At 30.6% G+C, this 21,162-nt stretch overlaps 2 protein-coding genes across 3 annotated transcripts in view; one reads left to right on the top strand and one right to left on the bottom strand.

Annotated features, from left to right (window-relative positions):
- Positions 1 to 2,411: 2,411 nt before the first annotated feature.
- On the bottom strand, positions 2,412 to 11,452 carry LOC134714557 (phospholipid phosphatase 5-like). 2 transcript variants are annotated; one of them, XM_063575906.1, is made up of 8 exons: positions 11,323 to 11,452; positions 9,068 to 9,161; positions 8,455 to 8,560; positions 7,754 to 7,841; positions 7,092 to 7,155; positions 5,406 to 5,530; positions 3,954 to 4,124; positions 2,412 to 2,868 (listed from the first exon to the last, which is right to left on the bottom strand). In XM_063575906.1, the coding sequence occupies exons 2-8, from the start codon at positions 9,139 to 9,141 to the stop codon at positions 2,705 to 2,707; spliced, it is 792 nt and encodes a 263-aa protein (XP_063431976.1). In that variant the 5' UTR covers positions 9,142 to 9,161; positions 11,323 to 11,452; the 3' UTR covers positions 2,412 to 2,704. The 2 variants fall into 2 exon arrangements, with proteins under 2 accessions (XP_063431976.1, XP_063431977.1); XM_063575907.1 differs by having other exon boundaries at positions 11,302 to 11,443.
- Positions 11,453 to 12,316: 864 nt separating this feature from the next.
- Positions 12,317 to 21,162, top strand: part of LOC134714556 (WD repeat-containing protein 11-like) — a 52,063-nt gene continuing 43,217 nt past the window's right edge. The window contains exons 1-9 of the mRNA XM_063575904.1: positions 12,317 to 12,413; positions 14,377 to 14,446; positions 15,153 to 15,194; positions 15,796 to 15,949; positions 16,551 to 16,724; positions 17,983 to 18,084; positions 18,620 to 18,731; positions 19,315 to 19,492; positions 19,909 to 20,032. Coding sequence (XP_063431974.1) covers positions 12,349 to 12,413; positions 14,377 to 14,446; positions 15,153 to 15,194; positions 15,796 to 15,949; positions 16,551 to 16,724; positions 17,983 to 18,084; positions 18,620 to 18,731; positions 19,315 to 19,492; positions 19,909 to 20,032 — 1,021 coding nt within the window. The 5' untranslated portion in view covers positions 12,317 to 12,348. The remainder of the gene's footprint in view (positions 12,414 to 14,376; positions 14,447 to 15,152; positions 15,195 to 15,795; positions 15,950 to 16,550; positions 16,725 to 17,982; positions 18,085 to 18,619; positions 18,732 to 19,314; positions 19,493 to 19,908; positions 20,033 to 21,162) is intronic.

The following is a 21,162-nucleotide window of genomic DNA, read 5'->3' as shown; positions in this document are numbered from 1 at the left end:
CCAAGCTTTGTTATGACAGTCTTATAACAATGAATAATCTTTTAAAAGTCTGATTCATTAATTAGAGTTACATTTATTTATACATTGTAATAAAATATCAAAATGATACAAGTACATTTTGTACAGGTGTTTTTTTTGGCCAGATGATGAGTGATTCATATTCTTCATTACCAGCGCTAGCCTCTTCTATCATGGATGTTCAGAGTACATAAACTATATATTAAATGATATTACTACATATTATATGTTAAACCAGTTGCTTCGCAGGGCGCAGCATTATACGACCGCAGACGTAGACCCCTGAACAGATGGGACAAGTATGGACACAACTTTTAAGTTTGATACAGCTTTAAATGTGGATTGTGATTAAATAGTTGACACAACATAGGTTTATGCCACATTATGATTTTGGACCCTTTGGACCTTAATGTAGACCAATTTGAAAACTTGACCAAAAATTAAGAATCTACATACACAGTTAGATTTGTCATATCAAAGAACCCCATTTATTCAATTTTTGATGAAATGTACCAGAAACCTTTGCATTATCCAAGATATAGAGGTTTTGAATTTATTATAAATTAAGGAACATTAACAGTAGAAAAAAGTGCATGGTTGCTTTTGTCAGTGGTATATATAATCAATTGAAGAAATGACAGAAATGATTATCTCTAGATTTTCAAAACATATATATATGCCAATTTTTTTTTTCAAAACCTGGAAATAATTTTGAAGAAGGATGTTATAAAATTTAAAAAAAGAGCAATTTAAACTATATATTACAAGAGTGTACACACTGAAATGTGTAGCATGCTTTTTTGACCATAGATTTTATGCCCCTCTTATATTATGTAAGTCTTAATATAAAACTTTACCACAAGTATTGTATAAACTTAAATGAGATCATGGTTAGATGAACCAAACCAGGAATACATGTACATGTATATCTCACAATCATTCCATACACCAAGTATAGTTAACCTATTGCTTTAATATAATTTATCAGAATAATTTAACCAGGAAAACTAAAAATGAGGTCAAATGAATCATGGCAGACAGACATGTATAGCTTACAATCAATCTGCATTCAATACAGGTAACTTGCTTATAGTTTACTTTAAGAACAACAGTCTTGACATTTGGCAATAAACCATGAAAAGGTTGTCAAGGTCAAATGACATGTACATCATCATTGTGAAACATTTCCATACATCAAATAAAGTTGACCTATTGCACTTAGTATTAAAAAAGAAAACGCAAAAAAATAACTTAAACCTCTCAAGGTCAGATAACACCTACCAGTTGGACATGTACACAGTACAATATAAGTATTGCTTGTAATAGAGATAGTTATGGACTTGACCAAGAGAACCTAACATGATCACTGATCAATAAAATGAGGTTGAGGTTAGATGAAAACTGTCCAGCAGACAAGGTAAGCACATACTAAATATAGTTATCCTAAGGCCTTTTACTCATAAGAGAGAAATTAACTTTATATCACACAAGTAGTTGGTGAACCCTGAATATGAGGTCAAGGACTGGACATATGACTGAAACAAACTTCATAACAAAGAGCATTTATATACAAAGTATGAAGCATCCAGGTCTTCCACCTTCTTAACTAATAATTTTAAAGTAGTTTGAATATGAAGTCAAGGACAATAGACATATGGCCGACACATCTTGGTTACTATCCCTATGTTGAGGTTTCTGCGACAGAAGTTGCAGGTTCGACAATAGGAATATGACTTGAAAAGAAGAGGTTAGTGAGGAAAAACTAGGTTTCTGAATATAAGGTGTAACACCACTAATTCAGGCCCGGCCAGAAAGCACATACCAGAAAGTAGTACATATTTAACACAAAATAGTTCCTACGCATGAGTGTAACTTTCAAAATATGTAGAATATTTAGGTATTTTTGGTATCAAATGAAAGCTGAAGGACTGGTGATCATTGTAGAACACTTTTGGACTTTTAGTTTTGAATATTAAAAAAACTGCACCAAATTTTAAAAAGAGGGTACATTTTGTCTGTTTGTCAGATCTAAAGTACCTGTTTTGGTACATCTGAAGTTCTGGGAACCAGTTCTTTCTTATATGCCATGCAAGGTATGTTGATTTTTTCAGTACAAGACACCATAAAGTGTTGCTTTGAAATGCAATGATTGCCACTTTATTTGAACTTAAAATAAAAGAGGTGTGCCTGCTTGAAACGGAGGAATTTAACATAGAAAGCAATGGGACCATGAATTAGTGGTGTACTTCCATAAGGCAAAAAGTCCATAACAAGAGAAGCAAACTGCCTCAAGTTTATACTTATATATGGTAACAATTCAATTCTATTGGTTCAAAGGGCTTGTAGCCAGTAATTTTCATTGGTTGTATTCAAAAGAGAAAAAAACATTGCCCGCAAAAACAATTTTAATAAGCATGATCTCAATAAATACAAAAAACTATAAAACAAAAGTAACAAATATGTGAAGACGGTATAAAATAAACAACCATTTTTATATATCCAGTGGTATTAAAACTACAAATGCTAGCTGTTTAAAATAAAATTTGTATTATCCAAAAACCTTTCATAAATTAATATTTCATTCCAACACTTATAGCACAAAATTAAGTCCGTTTTACAAATGATAACAAATTTTCAGAGATATTTCCCTCTTATATCTGGATTTCAATATAATTTTACTTTATTTTTATGGTATATTAATATGATCCTTAATAACTTGTAATTCAACGTCCCGTGAAGTATTGTCACTAATGTAAGGTATATGGCAATTAGATCTGTATACTGATGGATAGTACTGTCTGTAACATAAGTATGATATCACTAGTCCTAATATACTGCCTACTATCACATCTGAAATGAGATTAAAAGATAATTTACTACAGAAATTCAATATAACAACTATTTTTTATAAATATTTAAAAAAAATAAATGATTGAAATCTATAATAATCAGAGGCTCTCATAGGGAAAAGTGTTACTGTTGTGTTGCTGACCATTTTTGAATGATCCAATTTTAACTTCAGTCCTAAAGGTTCATTGATAACTGCCAAAAACTATAAACAGAGTTATGCAAATCAACATTTCAGGGGCAACAACTCCAACACAGTTGTCAGATTTTCTGAACTTTTCATAGGAGATAAATATTTTCAAGCTGATAATTTTTGCCATTTTCACTCTTGAGCTAGCTGTTATAAATTATAAGACAATAATCATTTCAGTGACAATAATTATTAAACATGTTGGCAGATATTTACATATTTTTTTAATCTTTGTATGTAATTCTATACCAATCTTATCATTTTTCACTCAAAACTACCTCTCTATTCTGAGATATGACGTTAATGGATCTGAAGAAGAGTGACCGTCAATTATTTTTTCTTTCTTCTGTATTTTGAGATATGTGTGTTCAAAAGACAATTCTCTGCTTAATTTTGGCACATGATGCACTGCTGTTCTAATCACGATTGAGAGAGGACAACAGTTAATTATGAATTCAATTTAAGTCAAGTTTTGATAAAAAAAAATCTCTTTCACCTTCTTACAAAATCATACTATCTGCTGTTTCAATCTGATACACTTTTACACATTTGACAGCTTCCAATTAAAAGTTATATTGGAAACTATAAAGCTTTTTTTTATTTCATATTTTATAAAAAGTTTAATTGCTGTTTTTCCTTTAAAACCATTGAATTAAATTTGTTCTGTTTCTACTGATTTTCGCTAGCTCTAATCCTGTCCCAAAATATAAGGATGAAGAAATACACACAGTCCCGCACATTAATCTGCCCAGAATATCTTTGACTAGAATTACTCATAACTCAATGTTCCCTAAGCTGTTCTCTCATTTGCCCTTTTTAAAATTGTCTTTGGATAAAACACACAAGAAGTATAAATCCACATGTTCAATAATCCTTCCTTTTATCTTATTTCAATTACCTTGCCAATGGTGATGAAAATCAGCTGTTCTTGAAGCTGCAATTAAGGTTGCCCATACAAGGGGAATAAATACCATACAAAGTTTATAGGCATGCCCTCTGCCTTTTAATGTAAAACACTGACATTTTCCTGCAATGTAAAGTGCAACATATCCGAAACTGGAAAATGCAACTGAAAAATAAATTATACAAGTATTAACATCATAGTTCGATTAAACAATTTAATAATTGAAAAACAGGAAATCTTCAATTAAAATAAGTGTGTACAATAACAAAATTTACATCATTTCATACTAAACGTCCCAAAAATATGTACAATTCAGCTTCTTGACAATGATTTACTAAATTAAACAATGGAACGATTTACAGGTTCTGAGTCTGGTAAGTTTAAAAAGAAAATAATTGCAGACTTTAATGTAAATCTGTCTGAACTGAGGTAATATGTATAGCCAGATAATTGAAACTTTAAATTAAATGGCTTATAGGCTACATGCAATACAGGTCAAGATTATATCTATGTGACATGAATATGGATCCTGCGGTGAACTGTCAAACCTAACTGTAATAGTCTCCTAGAATTCTTGTCTTCCTCCCAAGACAACCTATTACATATGAGACACATGAAATGCTTTTCTTTTTTAATACACAAATGTGAGCCAAGGCTATTCTGTGTTGAAGGCCATTCTTTAACCTATAATAGCTTATTTTAAACAAAATGTGACTTGGACGGAGAGTTGTCTCATTGGCACTCATATTACATCTTCTTAAAACTAAATCATACTTTCACACACACAAAAACTGTTGATCTGGTTGTGTAATCTGATGGTAAGCTCTTGTCATTGTAGAGATTTTACATCTTTTAACATTACAACATTGGAGTCTCCAGTGAATTCGATTACTGTGAATTCATTAATATTCATTGGATACCAATTTTCGTGGATTTCATGGGTACAGGAAAACCACGAATTCAAATGTTCAATGAAATACAAATTTTGTAAAGGAATGAGTGTAGACTTTGCCAAAACCACGAAATTGAATATCCACGAATATGTAAGTTTTCCTCAAACCACGAAAATTGGTACCCACGAAAAATAAATGAATCCACAGTAATCAAAAACAAATTTACAAAACAATTTCTTTTGATTTCATTACTGTTTTTCAGTTGTTTGGTCTATTTTCACGTAATTCTATCTAAATAATATCCATTGTTCAGACGTTAAAAACATGTTTTTTCTCAAGATTGTATCAGTTGGTTGACTTTCTTAAGGTGTAATTTAAATCCATATAAAATTATTTTGGGACATTTTTTAACATGCAGATTTATCATGATTATATTTAGATATCAGTTTGGCTTTCTTAATAAGCAGTTTTAATAAAATTATAATATTTGAATGGATATTCTCTAACATGCAGTTGTATCATGATAAGTAATAAACATATATACTCTACTAACATGATGAATGTCCACTGGGAAAACTTTTATATCCCTGAATGATGTCTGCTGTGTTTCCTGTACATTTTAGTTCATTGTTGATTTTACCATCTGGAAAACATCTCTCTAAAAAGTCTGGACGGGGCCTAGATTGGAGGAAAAAATAGTCACTTCTTTTTGTAAATGTTGTCAGGCAACAAAGTAACTGGTAAGGTTTCTAATACTAGAAAATATGATATAGTCATATTGAAACAATGTAAATATTAAACAAAGTCTATCAACTATGAATTCTATATAAAACTAACTTAAACAGGATAAATAAAAATTGCCAATATCAAACAAAGGTGTAATGTGATTGACATGTCACCTTTAACCATTTGTGACAGTGTCTGAATAGGATAAATGGAAGAATATCGACACATATTCATCTTTTTGTCTGTGGTAAAAGTATTCGATCCATATGAAATGCAAGTGACTTGTAAAAACAAACTATAATCTAAATCTGTTTTAAAGAATGGATATTTGTATTATTTATTGGATTGTAAACTAATATTCAATAAAATTGAGAATGAAAATGGGGAATGTGTCAAAGAGACAACAACCCGACCATAGAAAAAACAACAGCAGAAGGTCACCAACAGGTCTTCAATGTAGCGAGAAATTACCGCACCTAGAGGTGTCCTTCAGCTTGCCCCAAAACAAATATATACTAGAGTATATACAAATATATACTAATGGACGTTAGTTTTCTTGTTTGCATCATTTGGACTTGTCTAATCGGGGCCTTTTATAGCTGACATGCAGTATTGGCTTTGCTCATTGTTGAAGGCAGTACGGTGACCTATAGTTGTTAATGTCTGTGTCATTTTGGTCTTTTGTGGATAGTTGTCTCATTGGCAATCATACTTTATCTTCTTTTTTATAGTTCAGTGATAATGAATGCCATACTTAACTCCAAATTGTAAACAAGAAATGCAATGAATGTGCATGACTGTTTGTTAATAAACACATAAAATTAGTTATTTTTGCATCATTTGGACTGTTGTAACAAATTCTAAATATTTAATTTAATCAAATTGTTCATGAAAAAGTTAAATCACAAAAATACTTAACTTAGAGGAAAATCAATTCGGAAAGTCCATACTCACACACTTGGCAAAATCAAATAACAAAACACATCAAAAACTAATGGACAAGAACTGTCATATTCCTGACTTGGTCCAGGTATTTTCAAATGTAGAGAATGGTGGATTAAACCTGGTTTTATAGTGCTAACCCTCTCACTTTGATGACAGTGAAGTCATTTAAGGGGACAGTTCTTTTTTTAAACTGGAATAATGGTTTACCGGTAATTTTAATTAAAGCAAGAAAACAAGTGCAATGACACCATTTTTTCTTTCTATTTTCTTCAATAATATTATCTTCTCATATCTTATTTCAAAATTCTATCTTATTGAATTCTCTTTATTCACCAAAAGGGTGTATATCCTGCAAAATTGGACAATTTTAAGCTTGAAAAATAGCACATTAAGCTTACAACTTTTATAGAATTTACAAAAAAACACTGAAAATCTCCATTTTGGCAAAGAAAAGAGAGTTGTATCTGAGAAAATATATAGCGATGATCCACCTTAATTAAACATACTGGGAAATTAACTTTAAAAAAAAAAAGGAAAACCTTAAAAAATTACTAGCATTTTAATTTACCTTCCAACAGCTAGCTTTATACAATTTGTAACAGAAGCAGTCAGGTAGATAGATAACACAACACCTAAAATGAAACTCATATTGATATTGATTGAATATATTTTATTGACTGGTATTTCAAATACCCAATATATACTGACCAGTCTGACAAAATTAAATGTGATTATTACATGAATTTTGAGATATCATAAGTAACAAAATGCTAATCTATCAATTAGCAAAAGGACATCAGTTTTAGTCTTGAGGTTACAGAATTTTTATAGATAATAAGAATACATGTATACTGTTTTTGACATTCAAAGTTGAATTTTTCTGACAAAAATTATCAAGATGATGCGAGTTGACTGATTATGTGGTGAATGAGTTGTTTAATTTTGTACATTTTCTGATTTCTTTCAATTCTTGACAAATTGATATTCCTTTTGCCATTGAACCCTGAGCACTTTCCTCTCTGGCAAAAAAAGCTACAATTGTCATTACTTTTTGTCTATTCCAGATTTGAAGTCCATTAAATATCTCATAACATGTATAATGTCTGTATAAAAATATGTATAAGGCTATAATATTTGCCTGATGTTATTCAAATACAATATCAATTTTTCACAGCAGCTGCATCTATATAGCTACTTGCAGTGAAAATTTAGTTGGAGAATTCAACAAACCTAATATAGCCTGTTGCCAGTCTGTTTTATCTCTGTGTTTGATGAAATATACAGTTGCTACAATTGTTGGTACTCCAAGAATAGTAATCTACAAAAAAATAATTTCAATAACATATGATTACTTTAGTATTTTGGACAGCATTTTAAAATTAGGCATTTCTGAAAAATATGATTGATTTCATTATTAAACTTTTTAAATTCTTTTTTTATTTTTAGAACTTTTCTTCTGGGTCTCATTTTTATGCTGACATTCCAAACACAGACACCTATCAATATTATCACCAATATCATGTAAAATATCTAAATAGACAGCTTTCATTTCTACAAAAGATCGAGCAGAGAAAAAATACCTTATGGTCAGTGTACTGCCTTCAACAATTAGGAAACACATATGCTTAGTGAGTTATTGAAAGGACCAATGATTAAAACATGTGAAACAATTCAAAAGAGGAACCAACATCCTGAAGTCTTTGCTACTTTTATATATGTTTTTTATAAACCTCTACCTACGTAGTTTTCTCACCATGTTGAAGGCCCATTGGTGGCCTTGGGCTATTTTCTGCACTTTGATTTGTTTTTTGTCCTTTTGACGCATTTCCCATTTTCATACTCAATTTTATTATGTTTAATGTCTTGAATTGCAGAAGTATTAACAGCTAGAGAATGAAGACACAATAAACAGTCAACAACTTTATACAAACCCAAAGAAGATATCCTGGGTAATAACTTGGTGTTCTTGGATATCTGTACAGCCAGAATTCCTCCGGTTGGATCTTTCGAAAGTATGGAGTACCATCATCACTTATGCTGAAAAGAATATATTAAACTCAAAATTTGAGAACTAATTTTTTTGTAAGTCAGCAGCATGTTATTATTTAAGGGTATATATAACAGGATGTTATTGAACTTGAAATTATTTCTAATTATGGAATTTGCATAATTTCAAGTGCTTGAATTTTTTAAACACCACTCTCTATTACAAAGAAGATAGTACATTTTCAATAGAATGTACTGTGCCCTGCACAACACATCTATACAAAATACAATATTGTATGGAAAGTGTAATGAACCTTTCAAAACATTAAAATCCCAGATAAACATGGAATTTATCAAAAATTTCAAGCACAAGAAATTATGCAAGTTCCATAATTAAAAATAATTCCAAGTTCAAATAATAGCCTGTTATAAATATCATAAAACAATAACATGCTGCTAACTTACAAAGAAAATGAGTTCTGAAAGGAGTGAACCAATGAAAAATCAATCATATTTTATAGTACATAATTTCTGTATTATGTAAATGATAGTACTTACTAGTAAAATACAAATAAGAACAGTCGTACTCCAATTTCTGCAGCAAGTTTCTGTGACTTATTAACCACTGTCATCACTGTTTACTGTTGTAAAACTGAAATTATAGAAAAAATTCAATTACTGGACCTTGAGAAATTTGAGATTTATAATTCTCAGAAGTCATTTTTTCCCTCAGCATCGTTTGAGAGTTGCTAAAATATAAATATTTTCAATTCCCATAATTGTGGCTCCAATCACAATTTTTGGAGTTGTCTTTTGAATATGCAAAATTAAATTCCAATCAAATTTGTTTAAATAGAGCTTCTTAGACATACATGCATGTGACAAAAAAAAAGTTTTTTTGTTGTTTCCAGCTTACAAAAAGTCAAAATATGTATAATGATATTATAAAATGTGTTAATAATTTTGAACTTGTACAAGTCAGAAAATGACAAAATTGAGCAATCTTTGTAAAAAAGGATGAAAATGCTTTATTTGACTAAGTGGCAAAAGTATATTTCTTTTGACAATATATTTTTTTTTCAAAGATTTGCATGATTTGAGCTACATGTAATTATACATGAATAAGTTATGGGGTTCATGTTGTTTATTCTTTGGTTTTCTATGTCATCTATGTTGTGTCATGTGTACTATTGTTTGTCTGTTTGTCTTTTTCATTTTTAGCCATGGCATTGTCAGTTTGTTTTAGATTTATGAGTTTGACTGTCCCTTTGGTATCTTTCATCCCTCTTTTATGATCCAACCAAACTTTCTTACAATTTTTAGTAGTTCAAATGGTTAATTTAAGAGGGTAAATAAACTTTTTCATAATTCCAGGAACATATTAACATAATTCATAATGATCATAATTTATAGTCTTTTCAAATCCTTGGTCTATAACTGGTTTGTTTATTTAAAACAATTGTATGATAATCATAAACCAAATGAAGTCCAGTCAAAATCACTTTTTTTTCAATTAAAATCAAGGTGAAAAACTTTTTAAAATTTATTAATAAAAAAGGTCTATATAGTTCATCTTTTATTTGAAGTATAATAACATGAATAACATTTGTCAGAACCACAGCAGGAATATCATCTCTTCCTGCTGCTTTAGCTACAGAACTGTAGCTCTTATGTCCATATATATTATTTTTTGACAATTTGGGGTCTAAGTTCCATAGCTAAAGCAGCAGATAGTCCAAATAATTATGACATCTTGAAAGGCTATTATATTTTTTTTTCTTTGACGCCTAGCCTGCCAAGATGTCATAATTATTTGGACTAAAGCAGCAGGTAGAGATGATATTCCTGCTGAGGTTCTGACATTTTATTATAATGAGAAAGAATATTTTTGATTTTGCTATTACGCCTTCCTACAACTGAAGGCTTCCCGTTCCAACTTTTTTTTTTTTTATTATAAAAGCCATACAAAAATGGCATATCTATTAATAGTTATTTGGACTAGTCATCCACTAAGTTAAATGAGGGGGGATATGAGGGGGTCCTGATCTTAAATTAAAAATCCTGACATTCCAAAATCCAAAAAAATAATTACCAGATCTCGAATCGGTCAATCCCCCCTAATTATTACAAACCTGGAGATTCAAGGACCAGAGAAGGCCACCGCATACACCAACAGCGCACTCTAAAAGACCAATAAAGGTACTCCTTCTTACCAAGATCAACCAGGGAATGGAATATTCTACTGAAAAAAGCCACAACAGCAGCTACACTAGAAGAGTTCAAGGCCAGCCTTACCATCCTGCCAGAGGCCTTGACATGAGCTTCACACACCTAGAACTCCTTTGACCCCAGATGTACATAGTTTTATTTGTAAATAATTTTCCTGTAAATAGTTTTTATTAAGTGAGGAGGAAAGGCCTCATGATTTCACGAGCAAGGGTCATTTATACACTCAAGAAAGAGTCCCACTCTGTACTGAAAGAAGAAGAATAATCCTGAAATCCCGAGCTTAAAAACACATGATCCCGGAGTCCCAATAAAGGTACTATCCCCCCTCTTAAATGTGGGGCTGGATAGACATGGATGGATCCACATGGGACAGATGGACTTAGAGGGCAGATCGACATGGAAGCATGCTTTGAATTTGATCTCTCACGCAATGTAACTGTAGACACAAATCTCACAAGCCTTTACCAAAAAAATTATGATGATAGCAAGTGGATGGACATAAGATCATAACACTTTGATTTATGTAGGTGCTATTGCTTATCATTTCATTTTGACAACCTTACATATGATCGCTAGGAACGTACATGATTTACTGTAACTAAAATGAAATCATGAAAAAGCAGAGTGAACTGATTAAAACTGAAACATATTTTTTTTTAGTCAGTCGTGTCAGCTTTCCTGTGCGATCATCGGTGAGTCCCGAGAAACACTTTCGTATCGTTCGGACGGTAGGTCTTTTCACCACCGAACACCACCGCACACCGCCGAACACCACCGAACACCCCAAAAGTTTTTTATTTTGACTTTTATCGTTATAAATGGTACTTAAATATACTATTCAAGTTATTAATTCAACAAATTAGGAGACTAAGAGTCCAAATATCTACAGATAACAGAAAAGAAGAGTCTATAACACCCCACTTTTTGAACTCTGCAGACCCTCCTGGACACCTCAAATATATATTTTTTCCCCATTTGTTTTTTAAAGTTGTACCAATAATAAGAAAAGAGACACATATCAAAATATAACCCATGAACAGAGAACGAGGATACTTGAATTGTTTACTAATTATGAAAATACGTGAATTTGATAACACACATACATTGACATACATGCATAATGTAATCTTGAAAGTGATAATCCGGAGACGTTTTCCCTTATATTGATTATCGATTTTAACATAAAAATGATGCCCATAAAAATCTGAAAATTGATTAAATTATATGTAATTTAATTTATTTTATCGTTTTATTGTATAATATCACAGTTTTTCTTAGTGGTTTTTGGTTTTTGGGGTGTTCGGCGGTGGTCGGTGGTGTGCGGTGGTGTTCGGTGGTGAAAAGACCCACCCTCGTTCGGAGAGAGAGAAAGAGGAGAAAGCTAAATTAAGTTTTGTGTGTACCTTATAAATAGATCATTATACACGTTCTACCAAAAATAACTAAGTGAATTCGCTATATTAATGGAAAATAGCAAATATATTTAGATAATTTGAATTGGATATCAAGAATCCATAATATTCTAAAAAATGTATATTATGAGTGTGTTTTGAACATCAGGATCTTCATATTTAACTTAGGTACATCTGATTTTCACATGAAGGGGAAAAATGAAACTGTCTCCCAAAACAGTTACTGGTGTTCTTCATTTACAGAATAAAGGGGCTTGTGATTGGTAAAAGATACCAGCTATCTCATAGAATATAAACCATAGTCTTGAATTTTCAAACATACTACAGAAGACAATTTCTAGAATTGACATAAATTATTTATAATTTTTGGCTCCTTTCAAGATCTTTCAACTTTTGACAACCTAACTTACACCATCATGACCATGCACACCTAGTCCAAACATTTATGAGGTCTTCAAAGGCTGTTTAATTTATTTTCTATGACATCATAGGAAGGCGCCCCAGAAAAAAATAAAATAGCCTTTTTAAAAGAAAAACTAGCTTACTTACACCTAGTTTGAGGTTGGCAGGTAGGTGAAACTTACATAAATGAAGAGATAAATGAAGAATGAAGAGATTGATGCCTGATTTATATAATTTGAAGGCCATCAGTCCGATCCAGAAGTGACGAAGCAGCGCATCTATTTTGGGTGGGCAAATATCCACTTTTTGATATGGGACTAGCTCTGACGTCCCACGGCCCCAGCTTGTCTGGCAAAACAGCCGTCGGATGTCAGAGTAATCTCAGACTAACTTACACCTAGCAAACTAATAGGCATTATTTTTTTCAAATAAAATTCAGTAAAACAGCAATAAACTTATGGATAGGAAAATCTTAATGTTTGACCTGAAAAAAATAAACAATTGCATTTTTGGGATACGATTGCTTTCAAGCAATCTGTAGACTTTTACTACTGGCTCTGAGCAATGCCCTCACGTCAACCATTTTATTATAAACATTAAGGAACATCACAGATTCTTATGAATGTCTTGCTTTAAAAAGTAAAAACAAACAAAGGGATTGAACTTAACAACTTTCCTATAATGTTCTTTTCATAATCTTCATGTTTGATAATTCCCTTGACTTATATGCCTGTTTTTAACAACACGGAAAATCAAAATTAAGCAGTATTTATTTATAGTGTTTTTATAAATTTAGAAACACATCAGAGGGCATTAAGTGGTCTCTAAAAACAGGTTTGACTGTATAATATTTATATTGCACCATTATGTTCTCATTCTGAATATATGCATTTTAAATTAAATTTGCCACTGGAAATTCTGATATTTCAAAATTGTACAGAGGGCATTCTTTTATCATGTTTATGTTTATATTGGTGCATTGTCAGACTACATACAAAATGACTAGTGTTTTCTACATCAAAAATAAAGGATTATAGATTAATTAAAGGTAAAACCATTTGAAGTAACAGATGAAAATCATATGACCTAGGGATAGACATGTTGTTCTTTAAGGGTGCTCTTGGTGAAAGAGAAAGGTTTTGATAAACATAATTTGAGCAAGAGTTACTTCCCATTTGCTGGATGTCTAAAAGTAAAATTTCTTCAAAATCAGCCAAATTCAACTTGCTTTATTGACCACTATACTAGCCTTCCTTGAATTATCACCTCTCTCTAGAAACAATTGGACTTAGTCATAAAATATGTTTCAAATAAGTTAGTCATTTAAGGTCCCTTCAAAAAATAAATCAAGGGAAACAACCCAAACTCAAATTACTATGAACCAAGTACAATGTATCAGCAATCAGATTTTTAAGGATATGTCCATTGATGGCCTTCAGTTGTTTTCTGCACTTTTACACATATGGACATTTGCTGATGATTATTAAAAAATTGTCATCAAGGATTTAAAAGTAAGAATTAGATGATTCAAATCATATCAAAAGGAAACAGATTACCATCACCAAAAGAGAACAACAAAAATTCCATGAAACACTTCATAGAAATCTAAGAATTGAGAAAGAACTAACAATTGAGAGACAAGATCAAGATGATCTGTCAAAAGTCTATGGGTGAAATCAATTTCTACTAAAGGTTAAGGAGTTCTTTTTTTCCAGTGGCATAGATCTTACATGTACACATACATGTATGACAAGTAAACAATACATCATATATTTTCATATTTTTATACTCAATTATTAATACATTATCTTGTACATGTTTTAGGGGATGGCAAGGTTTGATAGCACAAGGATGTCAGAGATATGTTTCTATTATTGACCCAACAAATGTTCAGGTATAGTATTTTTAACATGTTTAAATTGAATAATTCAATACATGTTTATTATAAAATATATTTGTTCTTCTTCAGATAATATGACCATCACCCAAAGTTAACTTGAGCTAGTTTTAGGGTATTCTTTATGAGCCTCATTGATTTTAATACACTTAAATGTTTATATTTTTGACTTTAAAAAGTTCTCTCTCATGCATACCTTATAAAGAGTATATGAGAAACTAGTGTTATGCATCCGAAAACTAAATACCATACTTTACAGTAAGCACTTGTAGAATTAGAGATACTACATGTACTGGTAGATAGTGCAATCAAAAACATATTTAAGATGATTATGATTGCATGCTTATGTAAAAAAAATGCCATGTTTTGATCTGAATTTAAATGAAAAGCAAATAAATAACCTCTGGAATAGCAGAGATCTCACACTTCATCTCAATCTCAAGATAGGGCTTATAGTACTGATTCAGCTGAGCACTTGCTGAATGCCAATCAATCTACTTTTGTACATTGAACACAGCTTTGGGAAGATATTGACTAATTATAAAATAAAAAAAAATATATTTTATGTTGTCTCTTTATCACATTCCTCAATTTTATTAAATATGTACTTTTTTCTGGAACTGTTGAATTTTATTTGTAGTCGTGATACTCATAAAAGTATTTCATAAGATCAAATTTAATGACTGAATGGTATATTTTACAGGTCATACAAGTATTGGTTAAGCATAAGGGAACAGTAGTCAAGGTAGGTTAGAATTTTGTATTTCAGTTAATTGAAATTTGTTTCCTCAAAGTAAAACAAATGAAAAATAATTAAAAAAGTACAAGCACATAGGTTTAGTAAATTATTATTGATTTGATGTTATTTGCATGTTCAAAAAAATAATTAGAAAATAGAAAATCCTTTCAAAAAATATTATGACCTTTTTTGACTTTATGATGTATATTTGTATAGAACACTTTCACATTCATGCATGTTTCAGAACTTTTTCAATGTCATGATGCTTCTCTTACTACACCACACTAAGAGTCAATTGTTCAATAACAACATTCAGTGATCTGAAGTCAGATTAACTGGTGTAACTTAAAATGGATATAGAATTTTCTTTTCGACTGATTTTTCTTGTTGAGTCTAATTGAAATTTGTACTTCTTCTCTTCATCATGTATATGTGTCAATGTTAGATGCATGTTTCGTCTACATAAGACTCATCAGTGACGCTCATGCTCATATCAAAATATTAATAAAGCCAAATAATTACAAAGTTGAAGAGAATTAAGGTTCCAAAATTCCAAAAGGTTGTGTCAAAATATTTCCATAAATTCATGTAAATTTGTATGATTTAGGTGAAATGGTCACATGAGAATTACCACCATGACCTTGGAAGTCCTTATACACTAAGACTAGCCTCTGGTGATTCTAATGGTCTGATTATAATATGGGATGTCAAACAAGGAGAACCAAAAACAGAATTCAGTGATGGCAACAAACCAATACAAGGTAATATATTAGAGGAGATGTGGTATGATTGCCAATGAGACCTCCATCAGAGACCAAATTACAACTAAAGGTCACAGCACACTGAAGAAAACCAATGTTTCATAGTCAGTTGTAAAAGGGCCTGAAATGACAAATGTAAAACAATTCAAAAGAGAAAACTAACAGCCAAATGTATGAGTGAAAAAATAAATATGATGCACAGTTACAAAGAACAACCACTGAATTACAGACCCCTGACTTTACATACATAATGTGGCTGTGTTAAACTAGTTTTTAAGAACATGTACTGTACTGCTTCTGTGAAATAATTTATGAACTTTTAAACCTTTTATTTTCAAATTTTAATGTATTTTTTCTGATGACGAAATAGAAGTGAAGTTTGATTTCATGGCTCTCCATGTTGTTTCTGTGAACTCACTTTCAAACCATTCAACCAATGCTTTATAAATTTCAATATTTCATTACTGATTAAAAAAGGAATTTCATTTTACTCTTTATATATTGGCCCTAAGTTTAAAAATGGTTGCTTTATGAAACGAAATTCACTGTAAATTTGACAGCTTTTTTCTTAGTATGAGTAATCTTATTTTGAATATTTCAGATTTACAATGGTTGTCAAACCAGGATGCCTCTTATGATTTATTGGTAGCTCTCCATCCTCCATACTCTATGATACTATGGAATGCAGATACAGGGACCAAGTTATGGAAGAAATCATACACAGAAACATTGTTATCATTCTCATTTGACCCATTTAACCACAGAAATGTTGCATGTAGGTACCATATACATTCTTAAAATAATGATATTATTGAGGATATTATTTGCTGTAAGAACGGGCGTATGACATTTGTGCCGATTTTGAAAATTTTCATTCTTTCATTTGCGCCGATTTTATATTTGCTCCTAATTAGATTTACAGGTAAGTTAATACTTGCACTTGTACTGTACTATACCATTGATGAAATCTGGTTGTGCATTTATGTTTAAGTTAATTTTGATTCATATTGTTCTGGAACTTCGTTGTACATGATGGACATATTACACACTGAAACGAGACGAGGAGTCAATTCTTTAATCAACGAGGGGCATACATATCGGAAGGTTAGTGTCCTGAAACATAACAACATATCTTTCAAATGTACCATAAACCGTGTAAAGCCAAAGTTAGCATGGATTCTATTGTCAAAATACTGATCGAGCATAAACATGTGGCAGATGACCGAAAGACAGAGGTTAAAGAACTACGGGTACTGTCAAGGAAAAAGTCTGGAGATGTATTTTGTAGGCCTTCTTCCATCTCCCCATAGTGAGCAGGGGACAACAGTTATATCAATGTTATGATTGACAATTCATTTCATTTGTACAAATGGCTAATGGAAGAGGTCTAAAATGATAAATGAAAAACAACATGACTTGGATTGAGAGTTCTCTTATTTGCACTCATACCACATCTTCTTATATCTATTCACCAGAAATTTACCTGTAAAAAATTGGCTCAAATGAAGAAAAAAATTGGTGCAAATGAAAAAAAAAATCAGCGCAAATGAAAGAAAAAATTGGCGCAAATGAAATGCACAACGGCACAAAGCAAAACGCCAGTAAGAACTTGTCCAAAAGGCATTCATCTTTGGAAAGATTTTTTGTATGATGAAAAAAAAATTCTTGAATTGCCTTCAAAGTGGTTACACTATTTTCAAGGTGCCCTCCCTGGATACTGTATATGTTGTTATTGGACAGCCCTGATCTTCAAAGATTATATGTTTATCTTTAAAATGAATATGTAGGGAAATGCGATATTTTTTTAAACATTATAATCTCTTATTTGCTAGAGTTTACTGTAGTATTTAACATTTACCTTGATCAAACATTCTTGGAAGATGCAAGAAATTCTATCTCAGTTTAAAGTTTTAAATAAAAATTCACTATTGTAAAATATTCAAAGTAATTGGTTTATTCATTTCATTTTTTAAGTCATTGCTATTAATTCTTCTTGAGATATCTTAATTTGCTATTTAATTATTTGATTTCAGTTTTAGGACAGGATAGTATCATTTTCATTGAAGACTTCTCCATTACAAAGACTCCTTCAGATAATGGAAAGAAATTTTATATCTGCAGTCCTTCTAGTCAAGGTAAATTTATTCATTCTGAAATCCATAATTTTTCTATAAAAATACATATGAACATGCATGTAATATACAGATATTACCTCCTGGTATCCTGTTTCAATTTTTTGTTAGGGATACTCAGATAGTTACTGTTTACTTCACAGATCACTGAGCCCTTTTCGTGGTCAGTTTTTAAGAAATGTTTTTTTGTTTTTTTTTATAAATGTCATCCATCAGGAATTACAAAACATTTGACAGGCAATTTTGAATTGCAGTTTTAGAAAATAACCATGATCCATGATATTTTTCCGTTTTCTACTTACAAATAAATTTGATGTTTTCAAAGAATCTATGTGTATTGTATATATATATATTTGTACTTCTACTATATTTGTATGTAAGTCCCTTTATGAAGATACAGGATAAATTTAAGATATGTAGTCACCATTGTGAAGTTCTAGTCAAGAAACAGTTTATGTTTAGTCCCATATGTATAATCATGTGTATGTCTCAAGATAACTAAAATTGATAGTTGTTTACATGCAAACTTTATTTTCAGCTTCCTCACTGAAGGCAGAAAGTTCAAATGGTAGTTTGGAGAAAAAATCCATGTCATCAAAGAATCTAGCCCAAAAAATGAGTTCAATCCTAGTCGGAGAACCATCAAAGAAGTAAGATTTTGTTCGTTTTCTACGCTTCATATAAAAGTATTAAATGTTAAAAAAATAATCATAGATTAGGCTGTAAGCTAATAGTGTAAATTTCTGGTGATTTGATATTCTTGTGATACATTTTCTAATTTGAAAGTTAACTAATCATGAATCAGAATAAAAGATAAATGAATGCAATATATTACTAGAACGACTCTTTTTAACTGGCCATTTCTGAGATTGGTCATACTGATAAAAAAAAATCACACCATATTTAACATGAACAAATGGTATTATAAAATGATATCTGCTTTTTCTTTTGAAAAAAAATATGAATCTAAAATGTTTTATTTTTTAAACATTTATGATATGAAATATTTGGCTTTGAATAATTCTTTCTTATATATTTTACATAAAATATTGAAATCAATCCCAAATATTTGCTTTCAAATACTACTTTCAAATACATTGTACATTGTATTGCAAAATGCTACTGGATTTAAACAAATCACATAACATATTAAATTTTAACAGGGAAAGATCAGAAATCTAAACAGCTTAATGGAAACTAACTGATACAAAATCTTAAATCTTTATTTCTCAGATCAACTGCTGATATAGAGTCCATGGCTTTAAATGAATGTTTACAGTTGCTCCATCATCAGTCATGTCGACACCATCTCATATTACTCTACCCAAGGGAAATTCTGATATTAGATCTAGAAATTAACCAGACTGTGGGCTTTATACAAATGGAAAGATCAGGATCACCATATGTGCAGGTAAATATACAATTGTCTTGGTATAATAATTTATGGTAATGGAGATAACTTTACTTATATTTTATTTTGTGTTAGTAACTGTTTTTTCAATGATAATTTTTTTATTATTTTGCTAAATGTATTAGAATCCCAAGCAGTTTTCAGATTCACTGTTCCAGGGTTTATGGGACATGATTGTTTGAAATTAATTAAAATTTGTATGGAATGTTTTGGACCTCTATTTGAAGGAACATTACGTATTCTATGTTCCAAAGTTAATGAATTGGTTTGTTAAAAAAAATCGATTTGGTTCGGTTTACAGATGACAAATACAGAAGCTCTAATTGAAATTATTTGAAATGTTTTTGTTTTTTTTATACAATTTGATTTATTAGATGCAGATCATATTTGAAAAATATAACCTTTGCATTTGTCAGGTATTATCCTTAAGACAGAGAGATGTTCTTATTTGTTTACATGAGAATGGAAGTCTCACAGCACGAGTTAGAAGGAAAACCAATGTCATCAATACACCTGCATCCGAGGGGACGGGAGCATTTGGTAAATAGTTTATCAGAATTTCAGAATACAGATAAAGTTAGGTTTTTTTTTTGCATTTCGGTTTGGATTTGATTTATTTAAATTTTGTTTTGTGTCATTGTATTTCATTCCACTGTGCATCATTGAAAATTAATTATTGTCATATGATGACTTGAGATCAAATTTTGCACTGAGAACAGTCAGGGGCGTTACTTAAACAAGTTATTTTTTTTAATTACTTATATAAGTAATTTTTTATTTTAAAAATAATAAGATTATTTAATAGAGTTATTTAATTTTCAATAGAAACATAGACTTAATGTAGTTTTCATGATTTTAAACAACATTTTATATCATAAAATGATGAATTTATCAGATTTGAGAGAAGTATAGAGATAAAGGGTTACTTTGAAAATAATGACAAAAATATTACTTGATTAAGTTATTTTAAATATTTTTGAAAAAAATAGCAATAACACTTATCTAAGGCACATATGTAATTGATTTAGGTTACAAATTATAAATAACTTTAGGTCTTAATTAATTCACAAGTATCTATCTATTTATATCAGTCTACCTTCAAGATTTTAGAGGAAGATGATAATTTAATAGTCCCAAGAGACCAATCTTTGACCCAGAAGCGTTGGTATGAAAGATAAGTGCGTCGGAAAGTTTATTAGTGTTTCTGAAGAATTAGTTTTTATATATCAAGGGAAAAATAACCAGATAACTGTGAAAATTATTTAAAGCTAGTAAAATCTGTATTCTTGGACACCTATAAAAATAATATTCAGAAAAATAACTTGTATAAGTCATATTTAAATTAGCCTCGTTTTCAACATTACTTGTATAGGTAATTTTAATTGTTACTTGTTTAAGTAATGCCCCTGACTGGAGAAGGTTTTATAAAGAATTTCCTTTTTGGAAGGGGAAGTAACTCTGCAACCTTTGAAACCAAAGAATTCTGTATCATAAATTTATGTCAAATGGAAAATAGTTTAAACCATATTTCGGACCTGAACATGTTTTAATATGTAATAAATAACAACCTTTTTGTATGCTAAAGAATATTTTGATCCTTATTTTGAAATCCTAACATACAAATTTCTTACACTTAATATAAAAAAAAATCGATTCCAAGGCAACATCAT

This window comes from Mytilus trossulus, chromosome 4, assembly GCF_036588685.1.
Source record: "Mytilus trossulus isolate FHL-02 chromosome 4, PNRI_Mtr1.1.1.hap1, whole genome shotgun sequence".
Lineage (NCBI taxonomy): Eukaryota > Metazoa > Mollusca > Bivalvia > Mytilida > Mytilidae > Mytilus > Mytilus trossulus.
This window is presented reverse-complemented; position numbering and strand designations above follow the sequence as displayed.

Coding starts and splice junctions, on each gene's coding strand:
- LOC134714557 (XM_063575906.1), bottom strand. CDS start 9,141: ATGACAGTGGTTAATAAGTCACAGAAACTTGCTGCAGAAATTGGAGTA. Junction 7,156..7,753: donor CTGGCAACAGGCTATATTAG/GTTTGTTGAATT, acceptor GTTTCATTTTAG/GTGTTGTGTTATCTATCTAC. Junction 5,531..7,091: donor ATAAAGCTAGCTGTTGGAAG/GTAAATTAAAAT, acceptor CCTCCAATCTAG/GCCCCGTCCAGACTTTTTAG.